General features: G+C 35.9%; 1 protein-coding gene across 2 annotated transcripts; it reads right to left on the bottom strand.

Annotated features, from left to right (window-relative positions):
- Positions 1-21,010: 21,010 nt before the first annotated feature.
- Positions 21,011-22,754, bottom strand: LOC122038488. Of its 2 annotated transcripts, XM_042598260.1 has the most exons (4): positions 22,601-22,754; positions 22,106-22,379; positions 21,857-21,969; positions 21,011-21,348 (listed from the first exon to the last, which is right to left on the bottom strand). In XM_042598260.1, exons 2-4 carry the CDS (start codon positions 22,316-22,318, stop codon positions 21,198-21,200), a joined length of 477 nt encoding a protein of 158 aa, XP_042454194.1. In that variant the 5' UTR covers positions 22,319-22,379; positions 22,601-22,754; the 3' UTR covers positions 21,011-21,197. The 2 variants fall into 2 exon arrangements, with proteins under 2 accessions (XP_042454194.1, XP_042454193.1); XM_042598259.1 differs by lacking the exon at positions 22,601-22,754 and having other exon boundaries at positions 22,106-22,554.
- Between the last annotated feature and the right edge of the window lie 2,333 nt (positions 22,755-25,087).

The raw sequence follows: 25,087 nt of genomic DNA, 5'->3' as shown, positions 1-25,087 counted from the left end.
GGGGGGGTGAATAGCGTTCGTGGATATTTCTTTTGATTCGTAAAACAAACGAGTAAAAGCGCAGTGGAATAAAGAAATAACAAACACAGAGAGACAGGAAGATTTACTTCGTTCGGAGCCTAAAGCGACTCCTACTCGAAGGCCCGCGATCCTTGATCGCTTTCCGTGGGCAACAACTATAAGCACGATAAAACTATTACAGATTAACTACAATTTAAAGCAGTAAACAGATTATACCGACAAAAAAAGGCTAAATCGAAGCTCCGGGTTGTCGGGGTGTCGTTGCAGCACTTTCTGGATCGAGTCGTTAGCAGCTTGTCGCAGGGAGATTACTTAGATTGTCGTTCTTCTTTGTGCTGCACCTCGACCCTTCTTTTATATGAGGATCCGGGCACCTGGATCCCTTCCGGGCGCCTGGAGTGTGACGTGGCCAACCAACCAGGATGCTCCACATGTCAACTTCGCGCAGGGGATAAACTTTGGTCCCGGGCGCCCGGACCTGTTCCGGGCGCTCGGATCCATCCCGGGAGCCCGGACAGCCTTTTTCCAGCAGGTTCCTCACCTGCAAACAAAGGTTAGTCCGAGCAAAATCCCCTGCAAGACAGTGTTAGAATAAGACAAAACATCGTAAAGAAGAATTGACAGTCTTCAGACTGTCCGAGTCTGACTTCGGATTTTCAACCGGAAATCCTAGGTCGACCCTACGCCTACTGTTCCCTCTACGGGGAACGCGTCCTCACCTACTCCACTCAGGAGATTTACCTGTTGCCAGTCGATCCTCCAGATCGACTGGACTTTTGCTCAGCACTCGATGCTTCCGGACTTTCTGATGGACATCCGCTTCCCGGCTAGTCCAGACTTTCACCTGGTTCGCGACACCAGGACTTTCCACCTAGGGTTACCACCCCCTAGGACTTTTGCCTGAAGCCATCGACCTGCCAAGACTTTCCGCATAGGGTTACCACCCCCTATGACCTAGGGTTACCGCCCCCTAGGGTTTTTCCCTTTGCCTAACCGCAGCTAGGACTTTTCTCCACCTAGGGTTGCCGCCCCCTAGGACCTAGGGTTACCACCCCCTAGGGTTTTCACCTGCCTAACCGCAGTTAGGACTTTCCTAAAACACTCATTCAACATGTTAGATAACACCAACCTTTAACTTTGAATCCTTTGCCATTATCAAAACTCAGGTTCGATCGTCGGATGCTTCCCGCACCAACAATTCTGACTTAAGAAATTTTGCAAAAATATTTTTTAAAAGAATTTTTCTAAGTAAATATTTTACGCATAAATTTCTAATTCCAGAAAACTTTTTAATTTTTAAGTAAAAGTTTTACGCACACATAAAAAAATTCCAAGTAAAAAAAATTTTGACTTTTTTTTAAAAATGTTTAAAAGACTTTTTAAAGCATTATTAAGTTTCCACCTTAATGCATTTATCAGAAAGTTAATTAAATATTTTATTTCAATATTTTGGCTTCTAGGTCGTGGCGAGACAGTAGACCTTCTTGGTTATTGGAGCAACAACAACTTCCTTAGACAAAGCCTCATAAAGAAATTTTAATGTCTAATTTTCTCACTGAAAGCTCTAAATCTAATTAGTTCAAGTTAAACAAGACTTAGGAACCTAATATAGGTTCCGACCTACTGGATTAACTAGGAATCTCTTAGGGATATTTTTCTTTGAAATATTTATAATCTGTCCCTTATGATATCGAAAATACCAATTTAAATTGTTGTATTTTCTAAAATATGTTTTATTTGAACATGCATACTTTTTTAGATTATCTATTTGCATTTTCAAATTATTATTTTCTAATTTTAATTTTTCATTTTCTAATTTTGATTTGTCTAAATCTTCTAGAGGGCAAGATTTAGCTAGTATTACTTTCAAATTTTTATTTTCTTTTTCTAATTTGTAGCAATCTTTTGTTAATAATTTAATGAATTTAAAGAGTTTATCGGGAGGAAGAGATTGTACCTGACTTACCTTGTCGATCTCGTTGTCCGTGTCTCCCCCTGAACTGCTGCTATCTTCCGACGTGACTCCCCCTTCATCGATGCTCATTTTGGAAGAGCTTGACTCGTAGTTGTCGTCTTGATGACTTGCCATTAGTGCAAGTCCGAAGAAAGCTTCGACTTCCGATTCAGACGACGTATCGTCCCACGTCGCTTTTAATGCTTTGCGTTTTTGAACAGGCTTCTTACCTTTATCTTTGTCCTTGTTCTTTAGCTTGGGGCAGTTGTTCTTGACATGCCCTTTTTTGTTGCAGTGGTAGCAGTGGATGATCCTTTTCTTTCTACTCTGCGAATGGTTAGTAGTTCTAGACTTACATAAATTCTTGAATCGTCTTACCATCATTACCATTTCCTCGTCATAGAGAGAAGACTCCGACTCAGGTTCGTCTCTCGAGAGGGCGACGTTGTTCTTGGTCTCCTTCATACCTGCACATCTTGATTCGTGTACTTCAAATGTAGAAAAGAATTCTTCTAATGTAATTTTTTCTAGGTCTTTTGAAATATAAAAGGCATCTACTAGTGACACACATTTTGAATTTCTAGGAAAGGAATTTAGTGCGTACCTTAGCGAATCTCGGTTACTTACCGTCTCTCCGAGATTCGAAAGGTCGATGATGATTTCCTTTATCCTTAAGTGCAGATGCGCAACTGTCTCGTCTTCCCCAAGTCGCAGGCTGGTGAGCTGGTTGCGGAGTAATTCCCATTTTGCGAGCTTTGCTTCGGACGTTCCTTCGTCTAGCTCAAGAAACTTTTCCCAAAGTTCCTTCGCGGAGTTGTAGTTGCCAATTCGGTTGACTTCTTGTGGCGGAAGAATGCTTAACAGATGGTACTCTGCTTTGCCATTTGCCACACAGTCGGCCTGCTCCTTCTTCGTCCAATGGTATTTCTCCTTACCTTCCGGTGTTGTAAAACTAAACTCCATAATTAACATTAAATCAAAATCAGTTTAAAGAATACCTGCATTCGCTTTTTCCAGCTAGCGAATTCCCCTTCGAACTTCGGCGAGTAGATGTTTGGTCCGACCATTATATCGTTGCTTCGTTCGGCGGTTAGTCCTCCTGAAGCGCCTTGGCTTTGATATCACTTATTGGATCGTGACGGCCGACTAGAAGGGGGGTTGAACAGCCTGTAAACAAAAAACAAAAACCTTTCTCGACTTTCTTAAATTAACACTTGCATAAATTAAGAAAGCAATAAATTAAAACTGAAAAGACGAGACACAAAGAGATTTACTTGGTTACAACCCGGGAGGTTGTTAATCCAAGGAAGATGTCGCACTAGAATATCTCCTTCAGGCGGAGAAGCCTCTTACAACAATGAAAGCGCAAAAAGAAAGAAGCTAAACTCTAAAAGAAGCACACAAGTGTTGGAATTACAATTTCTTGTGTTGATTGAAAGCTTCTGGACCAAGGCTGTATTTATAGCCTTGGTCGGGGCACCCCGAAGGGGTTCCGGGCGCCCTGGGGGATAAAATTTATCCCCCAATGTTCAGATCGCGATTGATGCGATCTGGTCAAAAAGTCAACTCCAAGCGCCCGGAAGGGTTCCGAGCACCCCGGATTGGTTCGGGCGCCCCGGATTGTTCCGAGCGCCCTGGCTAGGAAAGTCAACCTCGTTAACTTTTTTAGCCTGGGTCTTCTGCTCCGACTCCGTTCGCCTCAGTCCGAGTCTTCCGCTCGCTTGGGTAATCTCTGCCATCCAGAATAGAGCTCACCCGAACCAAACTTCCTGTCTTCTCGAGCAGGTTTCCGCTCCAGCTTTTCGTCCCTCGGAATCGCCGCGTGCTTCCTTCTCGTCCACCAGTGTACTCATCCGCAGTCTTCGTCCCTCGGTTGCACCCCATGCCAACCTTCTCGCTAGCTGTGTCTCTTGCTCCTCGAGTGGTCTTCCACTCCGGCTTCTCGTCCCTTGGAACCACCGCACGCTTCCTTCTCGTCTCCCGGTGTACTCTTCCGCAACGCCTCGTCCCTCGGACGCACCGCGTGTTGTCCTTCTCGCTAGCTGCGTCTTCCGCTCGACTACCTGTGCTCCTAAGCTCCTAAACACTTAGACACAAGGTTAAAAACACATAAAACCTAACTTAACTTGTTGATCACACCAAAACAACCTTGGGGTTCCAACATGCATAACCCCAAAAGGTTTTGGAAAGAATTGTATGATTTATCATTGACCTAACCATATCCAATAAGGTCCAGTTTTACCTATCAGATGTACTATTATATTGTCGCATATAAGGCGGAGTCCATTGAGACAATATTCAATTGTCCCTCAGATAATCTTAAAACTTTTGGCTTAAATATTCACCACCTCGACCAAATCGAAGTATCTTAATACTTTTACCAAGTTGCTTCTCTACTTCATTTCTTAATTCTTTGAACTTTTCAAAGGCTTTAGATTTGTGTTTCATAAAGCACACATAACCAAATCGTGAGTGATAATCGATAAATGTGATGGAGTAGCTATAACCTTCTAGTACTTGATTTAACATTGGTCCACATACATCGGTATATATGAGACAAAGTAACTCCTTGACTTGTTCACCCTTTCTACCAAAAGGTAACTTTGTCATCTTGTCTTTTAAACATGAATCATATGTATCAAATGAATCTAATTCAAATGATTCCAAATTGCAAGTCTTTACAATTCGGACATGCGTTTCTTGTTTATATGGCTAAGGCAACAATGTCATGAGTAGAAGGTTAGTTGATCATCTTTTCAAGCATGTTTGTTACTTGTTTTGATATTGAATATGTCACCGAATATATCTAACACGTAGATGTCATTACATAAAGTTCCAGTACCATAAAGAACATCATTTAAAGTTATAACAACAGTTGTTATTAAAAGTCAAATAGAAACCCTTTTTATTTAAATAAGAAATAGAAATAATGTTCTTTATTAATGCAAGAACAAAATATAATTATCTAGTTCTAAGACAAGTCCCCTAGGAAGCTTCAATAAATATGTCCCGATGGCGACAGCTGCAACCTTTGCTCCATTGCCAACTCACATATTTGTTTCTCCCCTGTATGTCATTACATATATGTAAGTCACACCTGGCCAGTATCCAATATTCAAGTGTCAGAGGAAATAGCATGACAATCAATAACGAAAATATCTGAAGTAGATAGGGTATCAAATACCTTTTCCTTCTTCAAGAACTCAAGATAAATTTTACAGTTTCTTCTCCAATGTCCCATCTTGCCACAATGATAGCATGGGCCTTTTGTTGCCGATCTATTATCTTGGCCTTTTTCTTCTTCCCAGTGCCTTGATGCTTTGGTTTACTCTTAGAACTTTTCTTCGAGGTGTCTACTAACATCAATGTCTTATGTTCTTTCTTCATAGAAGGTTCTACATCTTTGAGTATGTTGATCAATTCTGGAATTGTGGATTCAATGCAATTCATCTGGTAGTTCATCATAGACTATGGATAGATGTTGCGTAAACTATGTAGAATTAAGTCAATCCTTAATTCATGATCTAATGTAAATCCAAGTGATCCCAAACGCTCAATGCAACCATTCATCTTAAGTATAAATTGTACTGCAGATGAACCCTCCTGTATCTTTGAGTAAAAGAGTAGCTTGGTGACCTAGAACCATTCGGATCTAGCTTGCTTATCAAATAGCTCACACAGATGAAAAACAATTGTATAAGCATCCATATGTTCATGTTATTTATTTTTTTATTTTAGGAGACATCGAGGCCATCATGATATAACTTGCAAGCTCAGAATCAGTCATGTGCTTTTCAAAGGCCAATATTTGATCTGGTGTTGCATTATCTACTATATTTGTGGGAAGTGCCTTTTCAAAGACATATATTAGTTTCTCATCCTTGAGAATAATTCTCATGTTTCAAAACTAGTCCAAGAAGTTTGGCTCAATCAGTTTGTTCGAGTCCATCAATGAATGCAAATTCAAAGATGTCATAATTAAATGATTAACCTAGAAATATAAAAATGAGAATATATGAGAGATATGATTTTATTATATAAATAATTCATATAGAATAAAATTCTCACTTATTTATCAAATTCAAGAGTCCTTACTTTGAATATGAGAGATTGTATATTTTCTCCAAGTGGGTTGATATTCACTTAAGATAAGAACAATCTTGACTTTGACATAACAAATCATTATTAAATGTAGTGGTAGGTATCAAATATACCGATTACATATCACATATATGTGGTAAAGGCGATTTGCTCGCCCCCAATGCTCCAACTAATCCGTCCCTTGGTCAACACGGAGGAGGTAATGCAATTATCACATTATGCTATCAACTAATTGATATTTGAATAAATATTGGGTTGCTAACACATTAACAAGTATACATCAAATGCATATCACCCAACTTCACCTCTATCCACATTGGTCTTAGCTTTGGCATAACAAATCAATGCTTCAAGTTAAAATCAACCCGTTAATTATGAGATCGTATCTTAATGGTTCGAACATGTTTAATTTCAAGTTGAATTTGTCTTTGACACAACAACTCAAACAAGTAATTAAACTCAGGTTCTTCCCATGCATATTAACACAAGTTGTAGATTTAATATTTTGTAAGAGATTTAGGTCTCATCGTCATCATGCATATAATCTACTTATATGACATCACACGCATGACATAAATGATGATATATTACATCACACGCATGACATATAAAATGATATAACACATCACACACATGACATGACAAATCACACGTATGGAAAAATGATGATACATCTAATGCATCTATGTGGCATATAAATATAGCGTGAATAATTTTATAGTTGTCATAATATTATCTAGAAATAAAATATGTCTTAAAATCCGATTTAAAAAAATCAAGATTTCTTTAATTAAATTAGGAAACAAAATTTTAAAATTTAATTACATATTTTATTAATTAGAAAATATTTTCTTAAATTTAAATTTCCTAATAAATTAGGAAATATATAATTAGAATTCCTTAATTAATTTAGAAAGTTTAAAATTTAAAATTTTCTAAATTTATTTTAGAAATTTTCTAAAATTGAAAATTTCCTAATAATTAGGAGACTTTCCAAAATTCAATTTTTTCTTAATAAATTTAGAATCTTTCCAAAATTTAAATTTACTAAATCTATTTTATAGAATATTTCCAAAAACAAAATTTTCTAAATTTTTAAGAAACTTTCTAAAAATAGAATTCCTAACAAATTGGAAAACTTTTACATAAATAAAAAATCGTGATAAAAATTAGAAAAATTTTAGAAAATAAATTATGACTAAATTTATTTTTATAGAATATTTCTAAAATTGAAATTTTCCAAATTTTTAAAGAAAATTTCCAAAAATAGAATTTTCTAATAAATTAGGAAACTTTTCAAATATAAATTTGTAATAAAAATTAGGAAAATTCTAGAAGATAAATTATGACCAACTATAACTCGTAAAACCTGTTTTATGATTATGTCAAAGTACGTCAGTCTCTAATACCATTGTTGGGGTTTTGAGTCCAACGCACGTAGATGCGTGCTTTAATGTTTTCACAAAATGCGCACAATGGAAAAATAAAAATATAATAAATTCTTAATTTATTATAACACACTCACGCATGCAAAATATAACGTGTGCAGACATATGTGCAAAATAAAATTGTATAAAATAAAAGAATAATAATTATTCTAGACGTACCTTAGGGATGATGAGAAGGGAAAAAAGCAATAACTTTAGTGACGTTCATGAACCTCACCTCTATTCATATCCATGCCGAGATCTTCAAGACAACTCTGGTGAGCAACAAAGTTCGCCTCCAATTGGTACTAGCCAAGCGTGGAGGCTATGCGATCCAAGAGAAGAAGAAGAAGCAGAGAAGCTTTGGAAGAAAAATCTCCTTTGGCTTCTTGGCGACCGGTGTCAAGGAGAGGGAGAGAGGGTGTGGCTAGCGTTTTCCTAAAACCTAAACCAATGAACCTATGTGAATATATTTCTCCTCATAGAGGAGTATTTATAAACTTCTACATGACTTAGGGAGCAAGTCATCTCCTCAATCCAATAAGCAAAACCAAACTGATCCATTATCATTAAGAATAAGTTTGACTCAAAACCAAACCATCTTAGTTTATAATTAAACCAAACCTATTTGGTTTATTATTAAACCAAGTTATTTCATAGCTAAACTAAACCCCTTTTGATTTATTATCAAACCATTATGAAACCATATCTTCTATAATAGTCATGACTCATCCGCACTTCCATTTCGATAAATATCTTTCCATATTTGTCTTTTGTTTGGACCAACCAAACATTTTATTTCTTAATCTGAGAATTAAATTCTCAAACTTATTTTACATCTTTCAGATACTCGTAGTGCATGTGATTCAATAGGTTCCTGATTTATTTTGACCTTCCATAATTAACCATTTAATTATAGATTGATTATGAGTGACATTGATGTAGTGTTTTAAGCGACTGACACTTGCTCACATCAAATTAATTCATTTTTTACTCAATCGAACCCCTTAACCTACACTAAGGTAGTATAGTAGCAGACCGGGTCGTCTCTCACGTGGAACAGGTGATAGGACGTTTGTTTCTAGACAAAATCGAATAATAGGGTTTGTTTTGGGTTTTCTAAACCTAATGCAATAAAGGAAATTCTAACTAACTAACTAACAAAGATGAACCTATAGTGCACTGTCACTCTACATTATGGATAACACCATAAATATGCATAAAAGAAATTAGCTAACTATCCTATCTAACCATTAAATATTTTCCTACATCGCATTGTCACGGTACAATACAAGAACATCTATCAATGGGCATAACAAGAAACATAACAAAGAACTCAAACATGCATAAAGGAAGCAACAATCAAACAAAAGTAATTGACAAAACTAAATTAACAGCAATTAAACATAACTTAATTATGCATAAAAGCTAAGCTTGTACCTCATTGCCACCCTATGATACAAGATCAACAATTATACATAAATGGAACTAAACAAAGTACGAAGCTAAACAATCAAATGTGCATCATAAGGAAATAACAAATAGGTCAAACATGAAGTTAAGCCAATAAGTAAACATGAACAATTAAACAGCAAAGTAAACTACACTATCCAAACCACTCTTCTGCGATCGTACTCTATGTCAACTACCCTTTGTCGTCATACAAAAGGCCCAGATCTGGAACCCCCAAAGCTGGTGGACAGCAGCAAAGATGCTGACAACTAAATTACCACTCCCACAACATGAACCACACAAAATTAAAAAGCTTAAATAAACATCAAGAATCAACACAAAATTATAGCATCAAGTGCACCAACTCAGGATTCAAACACGAAAGAGGAAGAACTAATGAAGTTGCCAGCTGGAAATTGGTGAAGAATTGAGGTTACTGGGATCATGCCAACAGTCGCAACACCATCCGTGGAAGTCCACAATAGCCTCAACCTCGGGATTTAGATAGGAGGCTCACCAGAGAAGAACTTGCTGGAGATGAAGATGAACAATTGCCGCTTCTTTGTCCCCTGCCCTTTGCAACCCTCTAGAGGCAGAAATCTCAGAAAGGCGTCGGAAGGTGGACACACCAAAGAACCCCTTCGGTGAGGTGAAGACGATTGAAGCTCGCTGTAGCCGTCGAACTATGAAGACCTAGCTTCTCGTCACTGTGCATCCACAGAAGAATTTAAGGGGAATAGGTTTTCTTTCCTTCAATCTCAGCCATCTATCTTTGTAAGGAATAGAGTGAAGCTCTAACCATCCGATCATGAGATGAGCGGTTTGGATTTCTTTAGATTAAATTGAGGTTGATTTGCTCTTTAGATCTAACGGTCCATGTAGCTTAAAATTTGGATGGAGGGCTAGATGATTTAAATCTGAATGAAGGAACAAGATTTCTCTAGATCAGGATCAATAGTTCATATTGATTCAGCTTGATCTCCTCCGTTTAACCTCCAAATCCAGTCAGATTTGATCTGATCAAATCTTAATTCATGGCTTTTTTTGATTTCTTAGAAAACCATAATAAAAACATGAGATTAAATTCCACAATTTGTAGAAAATTTATAATTAAGTCTAAAATGAATTCCTACTCACAAAATATAATATAAACACAACATTAAACATGCGAGAAGGTAAAAATGCTAAGTATAAGAGCTAAAATAATGCATAAAAATGCTTGTTATCAGGAACCTAGTAGTACATATGATCTCCAATTAACTAGAAAATTATAGTTGATTCTAGAACAAGTTCTGGACCCTTTAGCAGCTACAGTGAGTCGTGCCTCATTCCTTTCACTCGTCTTATACCTAATTTGTTCAGGACATGGTCTATATATCTATACAAAAAGATGGGGGCAAAGGCTCGGGCTCCCTATTAGGCTGACTATGTCACACCTAGCCCAAGTAATATTTACTCATCCTATGAATTCAAATTACTCCAATAATGTGTCTAAGAGTCTCATACTCTTAACATGTGATGATTTTGAGTAACAACACTGACAAGTGGTCATAGGGTATACGTCTCTCCACAGGGAACAGTGAATCATCTGTGGGCTATCTAAATACCTTTGGGCACTTCGACTTATACCCAATCATCTCAAGTCCACATCTCCAAGGAAATGATTTACATAAGATGTTAAAGTATAAGTCTCTATGACCAATGCGATTTGAATACCTCAAGTCTAAGGAAACTTACACTCGAGCTATAGTAAGAACTTTATAAACATATATATATATATAGAGAAGCATATGAAGTCTTACAATAGGTCATTCCAATGAACTAATTACCATAACTAGCAACCACATTTTACTCTCAACATCCCAATGTCTCCAGCTAGTGAGTAACAGCTGCTTAGTTATACCAAGGAGTATAACCTATGATAGTCTCATAGAATTGATGATGTCCAGATACATTAATTCATTGACTAGAGAATATTCTAATACTTTCATAATTACACATGTAGATATGCTCACTATTTGTGATTCAATCACAAATCCTCTCATGCTATGAATAGTATTATGAATATTCAGTAAGTGAGATTAAGATCATTCAAACACATAAACAATGTGCACTCAAATAGTGAATCTTTATTTATCAAAATAAATAGTACAAATTTTAAGGCGATTGCCTTAGGACAACTCTCAACACCATTCAAAATTGGAAGTTCCAATCTTTGAAAATCAAGGGTTGAAAATTTCTTTATGATGGACATAGAGCAATGATTTGCTCTAATAGAGGGTTTTGAAGTTCCAAGAGATTCAAAGGGAAGCTCCTCAAGAAGAAGATATGGAATGAGGAGCAAATCAAGAGATGCAAGGTTAATGAGAAAGTAACTAAATTATTGGTTAATTTATTACTGAGCACTATCTTGTGCAAGATTGGAGAATATCAAGATGCCAAGGAGCTAGGAGCAAGTTGGGACAACTTCATGAAGATCCAACCTCAGGACAAAGTGAAGCAACATCCAAAGAAGGAAACTCTTTGGATCAAGAACAAGAGGTTTTGGAGATTGAGAGATGGTCAAAATCCGAGGATGAAGTCGAAGAGCCATCCACCTCAAGGGTTGAGGGGAGAAAAGCTCATCGATACCAGAACAAGAAGAAGACTCTACTTCCAGATCAAATAAAGAAAAATGTGCCACCCCTATAAGCAAAGGCATAAAAATTTTAATTTGTAAAAATAAAAATCATATTATTTACTTTGAGTGTATGGAGAATGGATACTACAAGAGCAAGTATCCAAAGTTGACCAAGAAGAAAAGTCAAGTGGCACCTAAGGGTAAGGAAAAGCCAAAGGAGGTTGACCCCATGATACGCAAAGGTAAGGAGTACATTGTGCACTTTTCTCACAATCAAAAGGGACATTACCAAAACCAATGTCTAAGGGAAAGAGATTTGACTAAGAACAAATGGAAGATCTGTAGGATCGAGACGTGCTAGAGGGGGGAGGGTGAATAACACTAGTGGTTTTTTCACACTTTTTGAAAAACACAGAATGTACAGCGGAAATAAAGAAACACAATCGCAAACATAAGTAATTTTACTTGGTTTAGAGTCTTTGATGACTTCTACTCCAAGACCCGTGATTGTTGATCACTTTCGTTGGACAATCACTAATAGCTCAAATAATATTATAATTTGAAGTACAATTGCTATATAAAAATTTAGTTACTGACAATAAAAGAATAAGAAGATGTTCGTCAATTGTCAGAGCAGCGGTTGGGCGTTTGTTGAATTATTCCGGAGCAACGCGTAGGAGTAGAAGTTGTTCTAAATAATCTGTTTCGAAGCTATTGGTTGAACCCCTTTTTATAGCTGAGTTAAACCTAATCCAGATCCACTGATCTCAGGATCACTATTTGACTCGACATTGATCGATCGACTGATCCTGCCTGAGTTCGCCCAGCTTTTCGTCTAGATACTGCTGCTTGGATAAGAGTCTTTATTTGGTCCATCGATCTCGTCGTTCGATCAACTGATCAGTTGATGATCCCCAACTTATCTTATCTGACCGATCCGATCCGATCATCCCACTGCTTATCCACTATTTGATCGATTGAACCCAAGGTTCAGTCGATCGATCCCTTGGTTGAGGCTGGCCGCGAGCTAATCTGATCACTGGAGTTTGACCGATTGATCCCAACATTCAGTCGACAGATCAACGTAAATCCTAACCTGTAAAATATTAGTCTTCTTATAAAATAGAGTTAGAATAATAGACAAATAGTATATATAAAAATTAACTTTTGACAGCTTTCAAGCTATCCAGTCCTGATTTTAAGTTTCACTGAAACTGTAGGTTGAACCGACTCCTATTGTTCCCTCTTTGGAGAGTGCATCCTCACCTACTCTTCTCAAGAGAAATTACTTTTTGCCAGATTGATCCTCCAGACCATCTGGACTTTTGCTCAGCGTCTGAGACTTTAGGACTTTATGCTGAACGCCCGATCCACAACCAGTCTAGTCTTCCACCTAGTGTCCATGACCCTCAGGATTTTCACCTAGAGTCCCAGACTCTAGGATTTTGCCCAAAACCCTCGACCCACCAAGTCTTCACTCAGTCCCCCAGACTAGGACTTCGTTGCCTAACCGCAGCTAGGGCGTTCCTCTTGCTTAACCATAGTTAGGACTTTCCACTTACTTAGTATCAACTAGGATTTTCTTTTTCCTAAGATCACTTAGGACTTTTCTGCAAACTCAGTCAACCTTGTTAGATAACAAGAGACCTTAACTTTGAACCCTTTGTCATAATCAAAACTTAGGTTTGATCGTTTGATACTTTCTATACCAACAAGATCAAGTCAAGGGGGAGCTTCCAAGAGCATGCCTAAGGTATATTAGTTAATGGTACTTATTTAAATAATGATAAAAAGTATGCTAGAAATATTTTCTATCATTTTAATGCTATTTATCATTAAAATAGAAAGCATGAAAAATCTAAGGACAATTATAAATCATTTCATACTAGAACTATCATACCTAAGGATAGGAGGGTAGAAAATGGATTAGGCAAGAAATCTAAGGAAATTAGATATGTGCCTAAAAATAAGAGTATCCAAGGCGATAAGGAAAAATTCAAATTTAAGAATTTAAGGATAGAAAATCAAGTCTTGAGGTCCAGACTTGATAAATTTGAGAAGACCCTTAAGAAAATAACAAATGAAGTCTTAGGGTCAAGGAAGAAAAACTTAAGTGTAGGAAAATAAGAGTCATTAAATGAAAAGAGAGGTTTGAGATACAAACCAAAAGCTAAGAATAATGTGCCCTCATATCATAGAGTTCCATATAGTTATAGAACTAGCCCTAGGTCTAGAAGGCAAGCCAAAGTTATAAGGAAAGTTATCCCTAGAGTTAACCTTGAGAAGATTAACATGGTTAGTGCTTCTAAGAAGCCTAAGAAAGTCATTAAGAAAGTCACAAGAGAAGGTATCCCTAAAGTTGATATAGAGGAGACTAGTGTGACTAAGGTTTCTAAGAAGCCTAGGAAGGTCATCAAGAAGGTATCAAAGAAAGTTATCCATAGTGAGTACCTAAACACCCGAGGATTACTAATAGGTTTTGGGTTCCTAAGAGTATGTTCTCTATACCTTATATGGGTTTAGAGTGTGTCAACTATAATTGGAAGGGTAGTTAATCCGGCCATGATGAAGTTGACACTTTGGGGTATTTTTAAGGTATTGCTGTGCCTTGAAAATGAAGGTTTAAGTTTTACTCTTTGGAAGAGTAAGATGTGCCAAAATTTGAAGATTTAGACTTAATTAAATTAGCACAATTAAGATAGAAGTTAAAGAAATGTCAAGTTGGATTTTGACAATTTCTTAAGGGGATAAGGGTAACTTAGGATTATTTTAAATTTAATAATTAATTAGTGATACTTAGAAAATCTAGGTATTTTCTTTATATTGAAATTGTCATGATTGAGTGCCCTATCATATGCCATGACATCATTATTTTTGTATTCACATATTTATTAAAAATATCATAAATGTATCATTTAGATATGATAAATTTCTTTTTAGAAATATGCATTTGATGTTTGTCATAATCATTTTCATGCATTATTTTTTAATTTATTAAAATTAAAGACAATGATATCAATTGACCACTCAGGTTGGATGATCAAAGTTTAAATGCCTAGTTAGATATTGATGATCTCTTAGTTTTTAGGGAAAACCCATTTTACATCTCACAAGACCATAAGACTTGACTTGTATGTGCGTTTGGGATACAATTGATACAAGTGAGATGTTAGAAAGATGAATAAAACTCAAAATATTGATTTAGTGCATCTTTTTGGAGTTTTAGTATCATCAAAATAATAGATTATGTGAAATCCAATCGTTAGGAAAATATATGTATAAGTCATGTATATTTAGCCCAAAGAATATGGTTAGAAATTATATTTTGAAAAACCTTGGTGAAGTCTATCTTTTAATAGTAATCACCATTAATTAGTTAGATACAAAGTAGAATGAAATATCGAAGTTTTTCAATGGATTGTAATTTTGTATCAATCTTTGAAAATGAGAGTTATTTTCTTAGAAAATTATTTTACCCTAATAATATATGACATATATAATGTCTATGTGAAGTTTTGTGATTTTTCAAATATCGTAGAATTATTTATGAGTTTCTAAAATTGAATCTAAAATTAAATTCAGAAAATCAGGAACTCCAATTGATTAGGTGATAGATTGTGACATGTTAATAGATCAGGTGATCGATCGATAATGGGATTTTGACGAGCAGAAGCCCTCTGGATTGATCAACTAATCGATTAAAGTGACGGTAATTGATTGAAACCTAACTTCAATCAATTAAGACATGTTAGAATCGATTAGTAGCTGAAATCAGTAGGCTATTTTTTTGTTTAAGTGGTCTGATTTCAGTCCATTAAATCACGTTTAGTCAAGTTAACCATCCCTAACCCTCTATAATGCTTTGATAAGTATCTAAGGGTAAATCTTCTTGATAAAAATAAGAAAAGAATGTTTAAAGGAGACTAACTTAGGGTTTAGGAGGAGGTTTAGTTTCAAAGTTATTTTGAACTTCAAAACTTTAATTTTAGGTTTCCTAAAGATTTAGGAACTCCAAATCATTGTTAAAGCATGATAGAAGTTAGTGCATGTTTTGAGGGAGAGGTCTTCTTTAAAAGCATAATTTTTTTATGGATAAAGAAACAATGGAAGGCAGAGAACCTTCATTGTTATGAATGCTCAAGGATGAGCATTGGGAAATAATAGAAGATTGGAAATCTTTATTGTGATGGAGTTATGCTCAAGGTTGAGCATATGATACAATGAAAGGTATGTAACTTTTATTGAGTTCCTTTGACAAAATTGACTCTTAAGGTGAAGAGTTTTTGATGTGTGTCAAAGAGGGAGAAAATGTGGGGTTTAGGTTAGAAATCCACATTCATGCCTTTGGCATGGGAATTGGACTAATATGGGTTAGCCTAACTTAAACATATTGTCAAACATCAAAAAAGAGAGATTGTTGGGGCAATCACCCCTGGGTCAAGGTTGACTAGTTTAACTAAGTTCGAGTAGATTCGAGCTTAAGTTTCAATATTTGGACAATATGTTTGAAAAATATCTGAAAAAGGTCACATAGGTCAAGGTGGATCAGATACTTGATTGGTAAAGTTCTAGCATGAGGGTTAGGCAAGAGTAAAATCCTAACTGGAGGTTAGATAAGACAAAGTCCTAATTGGAGGTTAGGCAAAGTAATGTCTTAACTACGGTTAGGCAAAGGAAAGTCCAAGTAGGTCAAGGAGGATCACACGTTAGCAAAGGAAAGTCCTAACTGTGGTTAGGCAAGAAAAGTCCAAATGGATCAAGGAGGACCGCACATTAGCAAGGTAAAGTCCTAATGTGGTTAGGCAAAAGAAAGTCCAAGTGGGTCAAGGAGGACCGCACGTTGGTAAAGGAAAGTTCTAAATACGATTAAGCAAAGGAAAGTCCAAGTGGGTCAATAAGAACTGCACGTTTGTAAAGGTAAGTCCTAACTGCGGTTAGGCAAATAAAAGTCTAAGTGAGTTAATCTAAGTGAGTCAAGGAGGACCACACGTTGGAAAAGGGAAGTCCAAGTAGGTTAAGGAGGATCACATGTTAGCAAGAGAAAAATTCAAACTGCGGTTAGATAACAGGAAAATCCAAGTGGGTTAAGGAAGACTGCACTTGGTGATTGGAAGTCCAACGAAAAGTTGGCACGAGATGGAAAGTCCAAGTGACTCAAAGGTTGACTGGATAATTAGTGAAAAAGTCTCAACAGGTCACGATTGATCGGATGCTGGGCAAGGAAACTCTAAACTCGGGTTAAGTGAGTTAGAATTGGGCAATCAATTAGGTAATTGATTGGGCTAAAACTAATTGATCAGGTAATCAATTGGGCCAAAGCCAATCGATCAAGTGATAGATTGGGGCCATTCTCGCGAGAACAGAGAGGCACTGAGTCGATTGACTAATTGATACAGATCTTTTCAATCGATTAGATAATCAATTGAAGTGAGGTTTATCGTGAAGCATAGTATTTTACTGTGCTAAATTGATTGGAAAAGTGCCCAATCCATTAAGAGAAGCTCACGACAAACAGTGGGCTTTTGAATCGATCAGGTGATCGATTGAGCCACTTGAATTGATCATGTGATCGATTGAGAGAAGTTCGCTAGCGAATAGTGGACTTCTGAATCGATTGAATGATTAATTAAGAAGTCTTGTAATCAATTGATTAATCGATTGAGATAAGAAGAAAAGAGCCGTTGCGAGGTTTGGAAGGTTGGATTTGCTTGGATCTGACGTGGTAATCGATTGAGGGTAAGGCCAATTAATTGAGATCTTAATCCGAGGGATATAAAGGTGTTTGAAGATTCAAATCATTATCACTTCTTCTCCGCCCTTCATTACTAGTTCTTGAAGGTTCTTGGAGACAAGTATTGTTGCACTTTCTAAGTATCAAGAAGTAATCCAAAGCAACAAGAGATCAAGAGGCAATCCAAAGCAACAAGAGATCAAGAGTAAAGGTCGTTCATTGTTGTATTTATTTTCTTGTTCTTGTTGTATTTCTCGTTGCATTTCTCGTATTTGCTTGTACGAGGCTTCTTCACCTTCTAGAAGGAGGTATTCATAGTGTATTGTGAGTAAGGAGAGTGGACCCTTGGATTAGTCACCTTAAGGAGGTGGATACCAAGTAAAATCAAGAATGTTAGCATTGTTTCAAATTTTCTACTACAAATCATCATCAATAAAGTGATTAGAGGTAATTACTCTCCTCCTGATAGACTTGAGGAGGTGATTCAACAAATAAGTTAATAGACCATCGAGCCCTATAAAATCTAACATGTTAGCTTTGTTTTTTTTTTTTAATTTTTTGGTTTATACTATATTTTTTCTATGCAAATACTTGACACGTTATACCGAATTCATACAAGAGGAAATGCAAAATTGAGAGAATGAGGGATGAAATAATGTGAGTTGAGAGAGTGACAATGAGAGATCATGAAAAAAAAAGAAGATAAATTTAGTTAGTTTTATTAATTAGTTTTGGGATGATCATTCTATGAAATTTTTTTACCAACTATTAAGGAAAATCAGGAAGTGTTGGGCGGCTAAAAAGTCCAGTATTCTTTGGTTATGCACTTTATTTGGAGGAAAAATTTCTATAAATTTATCATAGTTAAGAATCGAACCGTGAGTGCTTGGATAACAATTTAAATATCTTGTCGCTGCACCATAGCCCCAGGGACCAATGAGAGGACATGAGTGCTTTAGATGAGAGGTGCAATTTGAGTTATTTATAAGAAGATTTCAGAGAAAATTTTAGAATTTTTAAGCTTAATTTGATAATTTTAAATTGAAGCTCCTAGTTGTAGGCTTGATCTTAAGCTTTGCATAAACTTATACGGGTGTAGGCCACTAATGATAGCAGGTAACTCTTTGACCTCCATGATTAATCCTGATACATCTAGTAACAATATTGTTAGAGCCCTCTAGTCTGTCCTACTATGTTACGTTATCAGTACATGGCTCGACATTTTTTTTACTATCAATGTTTTTGTCAACTTATGTACATACCCACTGAATGGAGCAAAAACCTAATCTAGTTTATACAAGTGTTACCTGGCACGTGTACTGCTGCAATGCCTATAGTGATGCATGCCTACACTGGGGAGATAGATAATTTGCTGGTGGAGTTTATTGTATTTCTTACTAGGAACAAAATATCATACCACTCTAAATAATACTAACTTTTATTTTTTTCTAAACTAAACTTGTGCGCTGTCAATATATCCAAAATCTAGTGAGACAATTTTAGAGTGATATATGTACCTCATCACAAATCTAATCTTATCAAATTTGTGAAGATTATTTTTGTTTTACTTTCTTTGAGAGCCTATGACAAATAGACTCTCTCTTACACACACAATTTTTTTACATATAATCAGCAACAATTTACTCGACTCCATGGCAAATTTTTTGAAATGCCCAAACTGCCCGCCCATCTAAATTTTATATTTACTAACACACACATATTTTTCATTACCCCTCTTTTATCAGTAGTCAATTGTTTCTTCAACAGCAATTGATTGTTATATATCCAATCGGCTAATCAATTTCTAAATTTATTATGTCCCTTCTATGGACATCAGTCTACTAGCTAGTAGACTTTTTGTCCAATTTATTACAGATATGTTACCATCTATGGATTGTAATAAATTAATACCTCAATTCATGTTTAAGAGCATGATTATATTTAGAAGATGCAATGAGTGCAATGAGCATAGTTTGAAAGGTTTCTAGGGTGCTTAAGATTATTAACTAGTTTTGGTTAAAAGTTATTAATGGACTTATAATATTAAAAAAAAATTAAACCTTAACATAATCTAAACTAAAAGACTCTTAGAAACCCTTTAATGGTATTGATGAGTGAGTATGATAGACTTAGATCCTCTAATGGGTCTATGACAAAATATCTAAAGGTTATGTCAATTTTTGAAATTCATAGTTCTTCAATAAATTTGATTTTAAATATTTTTGAGATGTCTAAAGGAGTCAATGAGTTTTGACCAAAACTCACTCATGGACCTACCGTATTCAAAATTTTAAAATTTTGATATGGTTTAAACCAAAGAAGTCCTAGAAATCCTTTACTAGTATTGGTGAATGAATATGATAGATCTAGGCTCTTTAATATGCTTGTGTCAAACTGTCTTAAGGTTATATTAATTTTAAAAACTCACATATCTTCATTTAGACGGTAAAATTTATGTATGAGCGCATAGTTACATCTAGAAGGCTCTTACAAATGTAATGGTTTTAGTTTAAAATGATTTTGTGGTTCCTAATTAGGCCATCAACGAGTTTTAACTAAAACTCACTTATGACCCTAGGCATCTCAAAAACACTAGATTTTCAAATCAAATTTATTAAACTTAGGGCAGAGCAATCAGTTAAAACCGAACCGACTAAATTGATAAAATCGATAACTGAACAAACTAACTTATTTCAAACTGATCGAACCGACCTAACTTTAAAAAAAAAAATCAAATCAACCGACAAAATTTCGATTTTCAAAATAGAAATCAAATTGATTAAATCAATATTTTAAGATAAATAGATAAATTTCTGAATTAATCGAATCAAATTTTTAATTTCGATCGATTTATTCAATTTAACTAAATTTTCGTTTACGCCTAGTTACACTCCTTGTATCCTCCTATGCGTATCTATGCTCTAAGACCTAAATTTCATAACTTAGATAAAATAAACTATAAATTTCTAAATTGACATAACTTTGAGATATTTTATGATGATCTCATTAAAGGACCAAGATCTATCATCTTACACACCTTAAAAACATTTCAAATAAAGTTTATTATACTCTTATATATTCCTGAGTGTAAATATATCAGTAAATATATCTTCTGAGTGTAAATGTGTCCTAATTGAGATATTAAAATATTAAATTTATTATAGTCGACTATTAGTCTAGATTTGTGACAGCTTCGATACAAATGTATAGTCAATTAATACAGTCACGCCCACAAATGAAGTACGGTTAATTTTGAAATATATAACAATCTAATGACGGTGAAGAAATAGTTCACTATAAAGAAGTATAATAAAAAATAGATACTTATTTTGATAAACGAGTAGTATAATAAAAAAATAGAAATATATTTTAGTAAATATAAATTTTAAATACAATTTAAAAATAGTATATAAAGCTTGTGCAAGTATTTCTACTTTTTCAATTACGCTGATCCTATCACAGAAAATTTTTATCGATGATTGAATAAATTTAAAAGTATAGATGAATTATGACAGGCAGCCTAACACCATGAGTTATTGGAACTCCGTCGATATTAATTTATGTTGTAGGAGAATTAAATCCTCCTACTTAAAAAACTCGTTCTTACATTTACTATCGCACCAATAGTACCCCGAGGGGCACAATTCAAAAATTATTGAATCATCAGATTATCAACATCTTCACCTACCTTTGACATGCAACCATTTCAAAAATCCAAACTTACTAGTTATCAATGCGCAACCGCGCAAGCGTGCCATTAATTAGCAGCAACCATCAAATTTAATTCTAACTTTAAACACACACGTCACATCACATCACATTCATCACCATAGTGATTATTTATTTATTTATTTATCTATATATTCATGCATTTCCTCCCTTGTCTCCGCCCTAATAAACTCCGAAGGGCGTGACACATGCGGGTTCCACCGGAGGAAAGAGGTAGAAGCAGGCTTCGTGGAGACCGGACGCCTTCTTCTCCCCCATGCCCATAGATTTGATCGCTGGTTGGTTCAGGTAGGCATACTTACTTTTGGTCCACCTGCACCAAATGAAAACAAATTAACAACACAACTACATCATCGCTACAGATGCTTTAATTCAGTTTCAATCGAACTCGATCTTTGGATGGCGACCGGCAGGTAATCAAATTCAATTTGAAGTTTACAATTAAGTCCGAACTCAATTAGTGTTCATCTTAAATTCAACCTGAAAAGAAGTTCCACTCATTGGTGCGAGTGTCCAACCTAATTCCGCAGCGTAGTGCCTGCCAAGGCGATCATCCATAGTGGAGAAGGGAGCACGATATATCCTTTTGCCGTTTTGCGTCTCTGGGTCAATGTCCACTTCCTTCTCAAAGTCATCGTCAAGTTGCGATTATACTAATATATGAAGCCCATTTATTAAATACTACGTACCTACCATGGCTTAAAAATTTAAAACAAACTACATTTTTTAGAGAATAGGAAGACAATGCATAGGTAATAGGTTGTTGTTATCACAAAAATAATAATAATAATAATAATAATAATAAAGAGTTTGTTGGTTACCAGTCCTTGATTCCTATCTGCAGCTCCTTGTTTTCTCCGGCATCGGCTTTCTCGTCTTCCTTCTCTTCCAGCATCTCCTTCAGCAGTTCCTCGAATCGCCTCTGGTCTTCCTCCTGCACGCTCCACACAAGCAAAGCTTAATTAATCCCGAGAACGATGGATCGAACTTTCGATAAGCACTTGTTTGAAGGAAATATATATAACTAGCTAGCTAGAAGTGGCAGGGAACATTAATTCTCTGTTGCGTGCCTTGAGAGCCTTGGCCCTGATCCTAGCCGCCGCTTTCTCAGCGAAGAGGAGGTGATCCTCTTCGACCATCCTTCTCATCCTCCAGTACCGGTCGATCTCCTCCCTCGTGAAACTCTTCACCTTTGCCGGCTTTGCGGTAACCGGCCGGGGCGCCGAAGGCCGTGGAGGCAGAGGAGTCGCCGACGAGATTGCGCGTGTCCCCTCCTTTTGCATGCTTCTTAACACTTTGCAGTCAGGCTCTTTCTCGGCTCCGCAGCTTCCTTCAATGCCTTGTCTGCAATAGATATACTACAAGAGTTACGAGACTGTAACTAAATTAGAACGCCTACCGCAATGTCCCTGCGTATATCCTGGCGCCGCCTAAATAAGGATCGCTCTCATTTTGCCATTTTGGCTCTTCTACTTGTTTGTTTTCATAAATTTGGCCCTCAAAGTTCTCTTTCTCAGTTTGCCCTTTTCGGATCGCAGTAACATCAGGAAAGAATGATCACTCACTGCTTTGGAGGGTGGTTGCGTCCCACCACGCTAATCTCTCGTCATAGCAGCACAGAAATGAATTAAAGGCCAGCACCGAACTACTGTTCTTGTTTTCCTCAAATTGCAAAGAGGAAATTCATGGCTGCTAAGACTAGAGGATGAATCAGAAAGTATTTTAATTTGTGGAGTAGTAGGGCCCTGTCACAAAGCAAAACTCCATTATATTTAAAAACCAGGAGGTGGTGATAATGACATTGGTGGTTTCTAGCTGCAACGCATTAGATATGTGAATTCACTGCGAGAAAACCAAGTGATGAATTACTGCATGCCTTTTGATTTTGTTTTTCTTTTTCTTTGCAAAATGGCTTTTTAACGTTCTGAAACACTATCACAATGATAATACTGTCTGAACTTTATTCAGCAAAGATGCTGGCCGGTCGTAGAACCGTACCATGTATCATATCAGGCTTGTTAATTAGATTTGAGCATACATGTACATCCAACTCTATGTAAAGTAATTAGGAACATATATACTGCAAAACCGTTATTCGTCAGTATGCACTAGATTACGAGTATATTAATACATAATTAGGATGAAAGAAGAGATGTATCTATCTAAAAGATCAGGTAATTAAGATGCCACCTACAAGCCAAGTCATGAGTCAAATTAAACTAGTACACTGTCCTTATCCAAACAAGTCAAGTCATACCACGAAAGCAGACCCCAGGATTAGGTAAGCTGAGGGTACGTGCAGTCCTAATTAAGATGATAATTAAGATGACATAGTGGTTATCTAATCGGGGTAAGATGGAAAGTATATTTTAATCATTAAAGGTTATCCTTTGTTAGTTTATCATAAAAGGATGTCTTATCATTTTTTTTTTTTTTTTTTGCAAAAATTATCCCTCTAGTTAAACTAGTCTCGGATGTTGCACTTTTAATTGTCAGCCTAAAAAAGTCAGACTAAAAGCTCAGCCATTAGATCCTTCATCCAAAATTGTGCGTTAACTTTTCCTCCTGATAACTTTTCTTTTACTCGTATGTTTTTCTGACCCACCTCTTCCCCTTCCAAATGTCAAGGTATCTCGTTACAACTTTAAATGAGTTTTTTTTTTTTTAATGTTTTCAATCTACCACATCAAGATTATAAAATTTTATTAAAACATCTAATGATTAAAGCTTTAAGTAAATTTTTTTATAATCATAGTTAGCTTCATTGACAATCCTTGGATGACCAGCCCGACTCCAGAGATAGTCAATAAGATTAATTGAGATTATTATTTAAATAAATTTTTTTATCGAATTTTTAACATATAATTGTATGGATTCATACATGTTACATCAATTTCAAGACAAAAAAATATGTTTGAATTTTCACTACTGCTCTTCAACTACAAACCTCAAATTTCATCTCTATGATAGCTTAAATTTTTTTATTCAACTTTTTTTATTTTATAAAACTACTAATAAATTTTACATTGGAGATGCCCTATCTAAATTCTTGACAAAATTAAGTTGCACAACTTACCAGGAAGATACTTTAATTTGATACTATGAAGAATTCATCAAAAGTTACTATGAATTGTTTAGAGTGTTTTATGATATGTGATTTTAGAATTTTACTTTGTCACAATGAGATTTAAGATTTATTAGGGTTATTGTTTAGGATGCATTGTTTAATTTTTAGTATTTATATTCGTTAAAGCTATATAGTCATATAGTTGATAGAGCTCCCGTGGAACTCTAAGGGCGTATTTGGTTTAGGATTATCATGGATGATCATAGTTATCTGCCTTTGGTTATCCATGATAACTGTGTTTGATTCAAGGCTTTTCTCGATTTTGAAGTTTTTCTTGATTTTGAAACGTCAGCAAAGTCATGAATCGGGGCACCCAACTCGGAATTAGATTACCTCGAGTTGCCGAGGTTTTTCTCGATCCTAGAGATTAAGCAAAAAAAACTTCTGAAATTATCCTCAGAATAATCAGAGCATGATCGAAGTCAAGCATGGTCGTCTAGTGGGAGACGGGCCGCATTACGTTCCTTCACGTGCGCTGGTTGCTACCAAAGCTTTGTGCAGACACAGTAGTGACATGCAGTGTTGGTGCAGGAAGCATCAAATGATCGAACTCAAGTTTTGATAATGGCAAAGGGTTCAAAGTTAAGCGTTATTATTTTTCTAATAAGTCTGATTGAGTGTGTAGGAAAGTTCTAAGTGAGTTTAGACAAGGTAAAAATTCTAGTGAATACTAGGCAGGTGGAAACCCCTAGTTGCAACTAGGCAAGGAAGCCCTGGTCTCAGAAACTGGGCAGAAGTCTTAGCAGGTCGAAAACATCGGGGAAAAAAAATCCTACTAGTCAAGGATAGCAGGTGAAATTCCTGGAGGTTGCGGACACCAAGCGGAAGACTGGACGGGTTAAGGATCAGACGTCCAGCAGAAAGTTTGGAACTCTCGGATGCTGAGCAAAAGTCCAAAAGGTTTGAAGAACTGGTTTGACATTAG

Source organism: Zingiber officinale, chromosome 1A, assembly GCF_018446385.1.
Source record: "Zingiber officinale cultivar Zhangliang chromosome 1A, Zo_v1.1, whole genome shotgun sequence".
NCBI classification, from domain to species: Eukaryota; Viridiplantae; Streptophyta; class Magnoliopsida; order Zingiberales; family Zingiberaceae; genus Zingiber; species Zingiber officinale.
The sequence above is the reverse complement of the archived record's forward strand: the minus strand, read 5'-3'. Positions and strand labels throughout refer to the sequence as shown.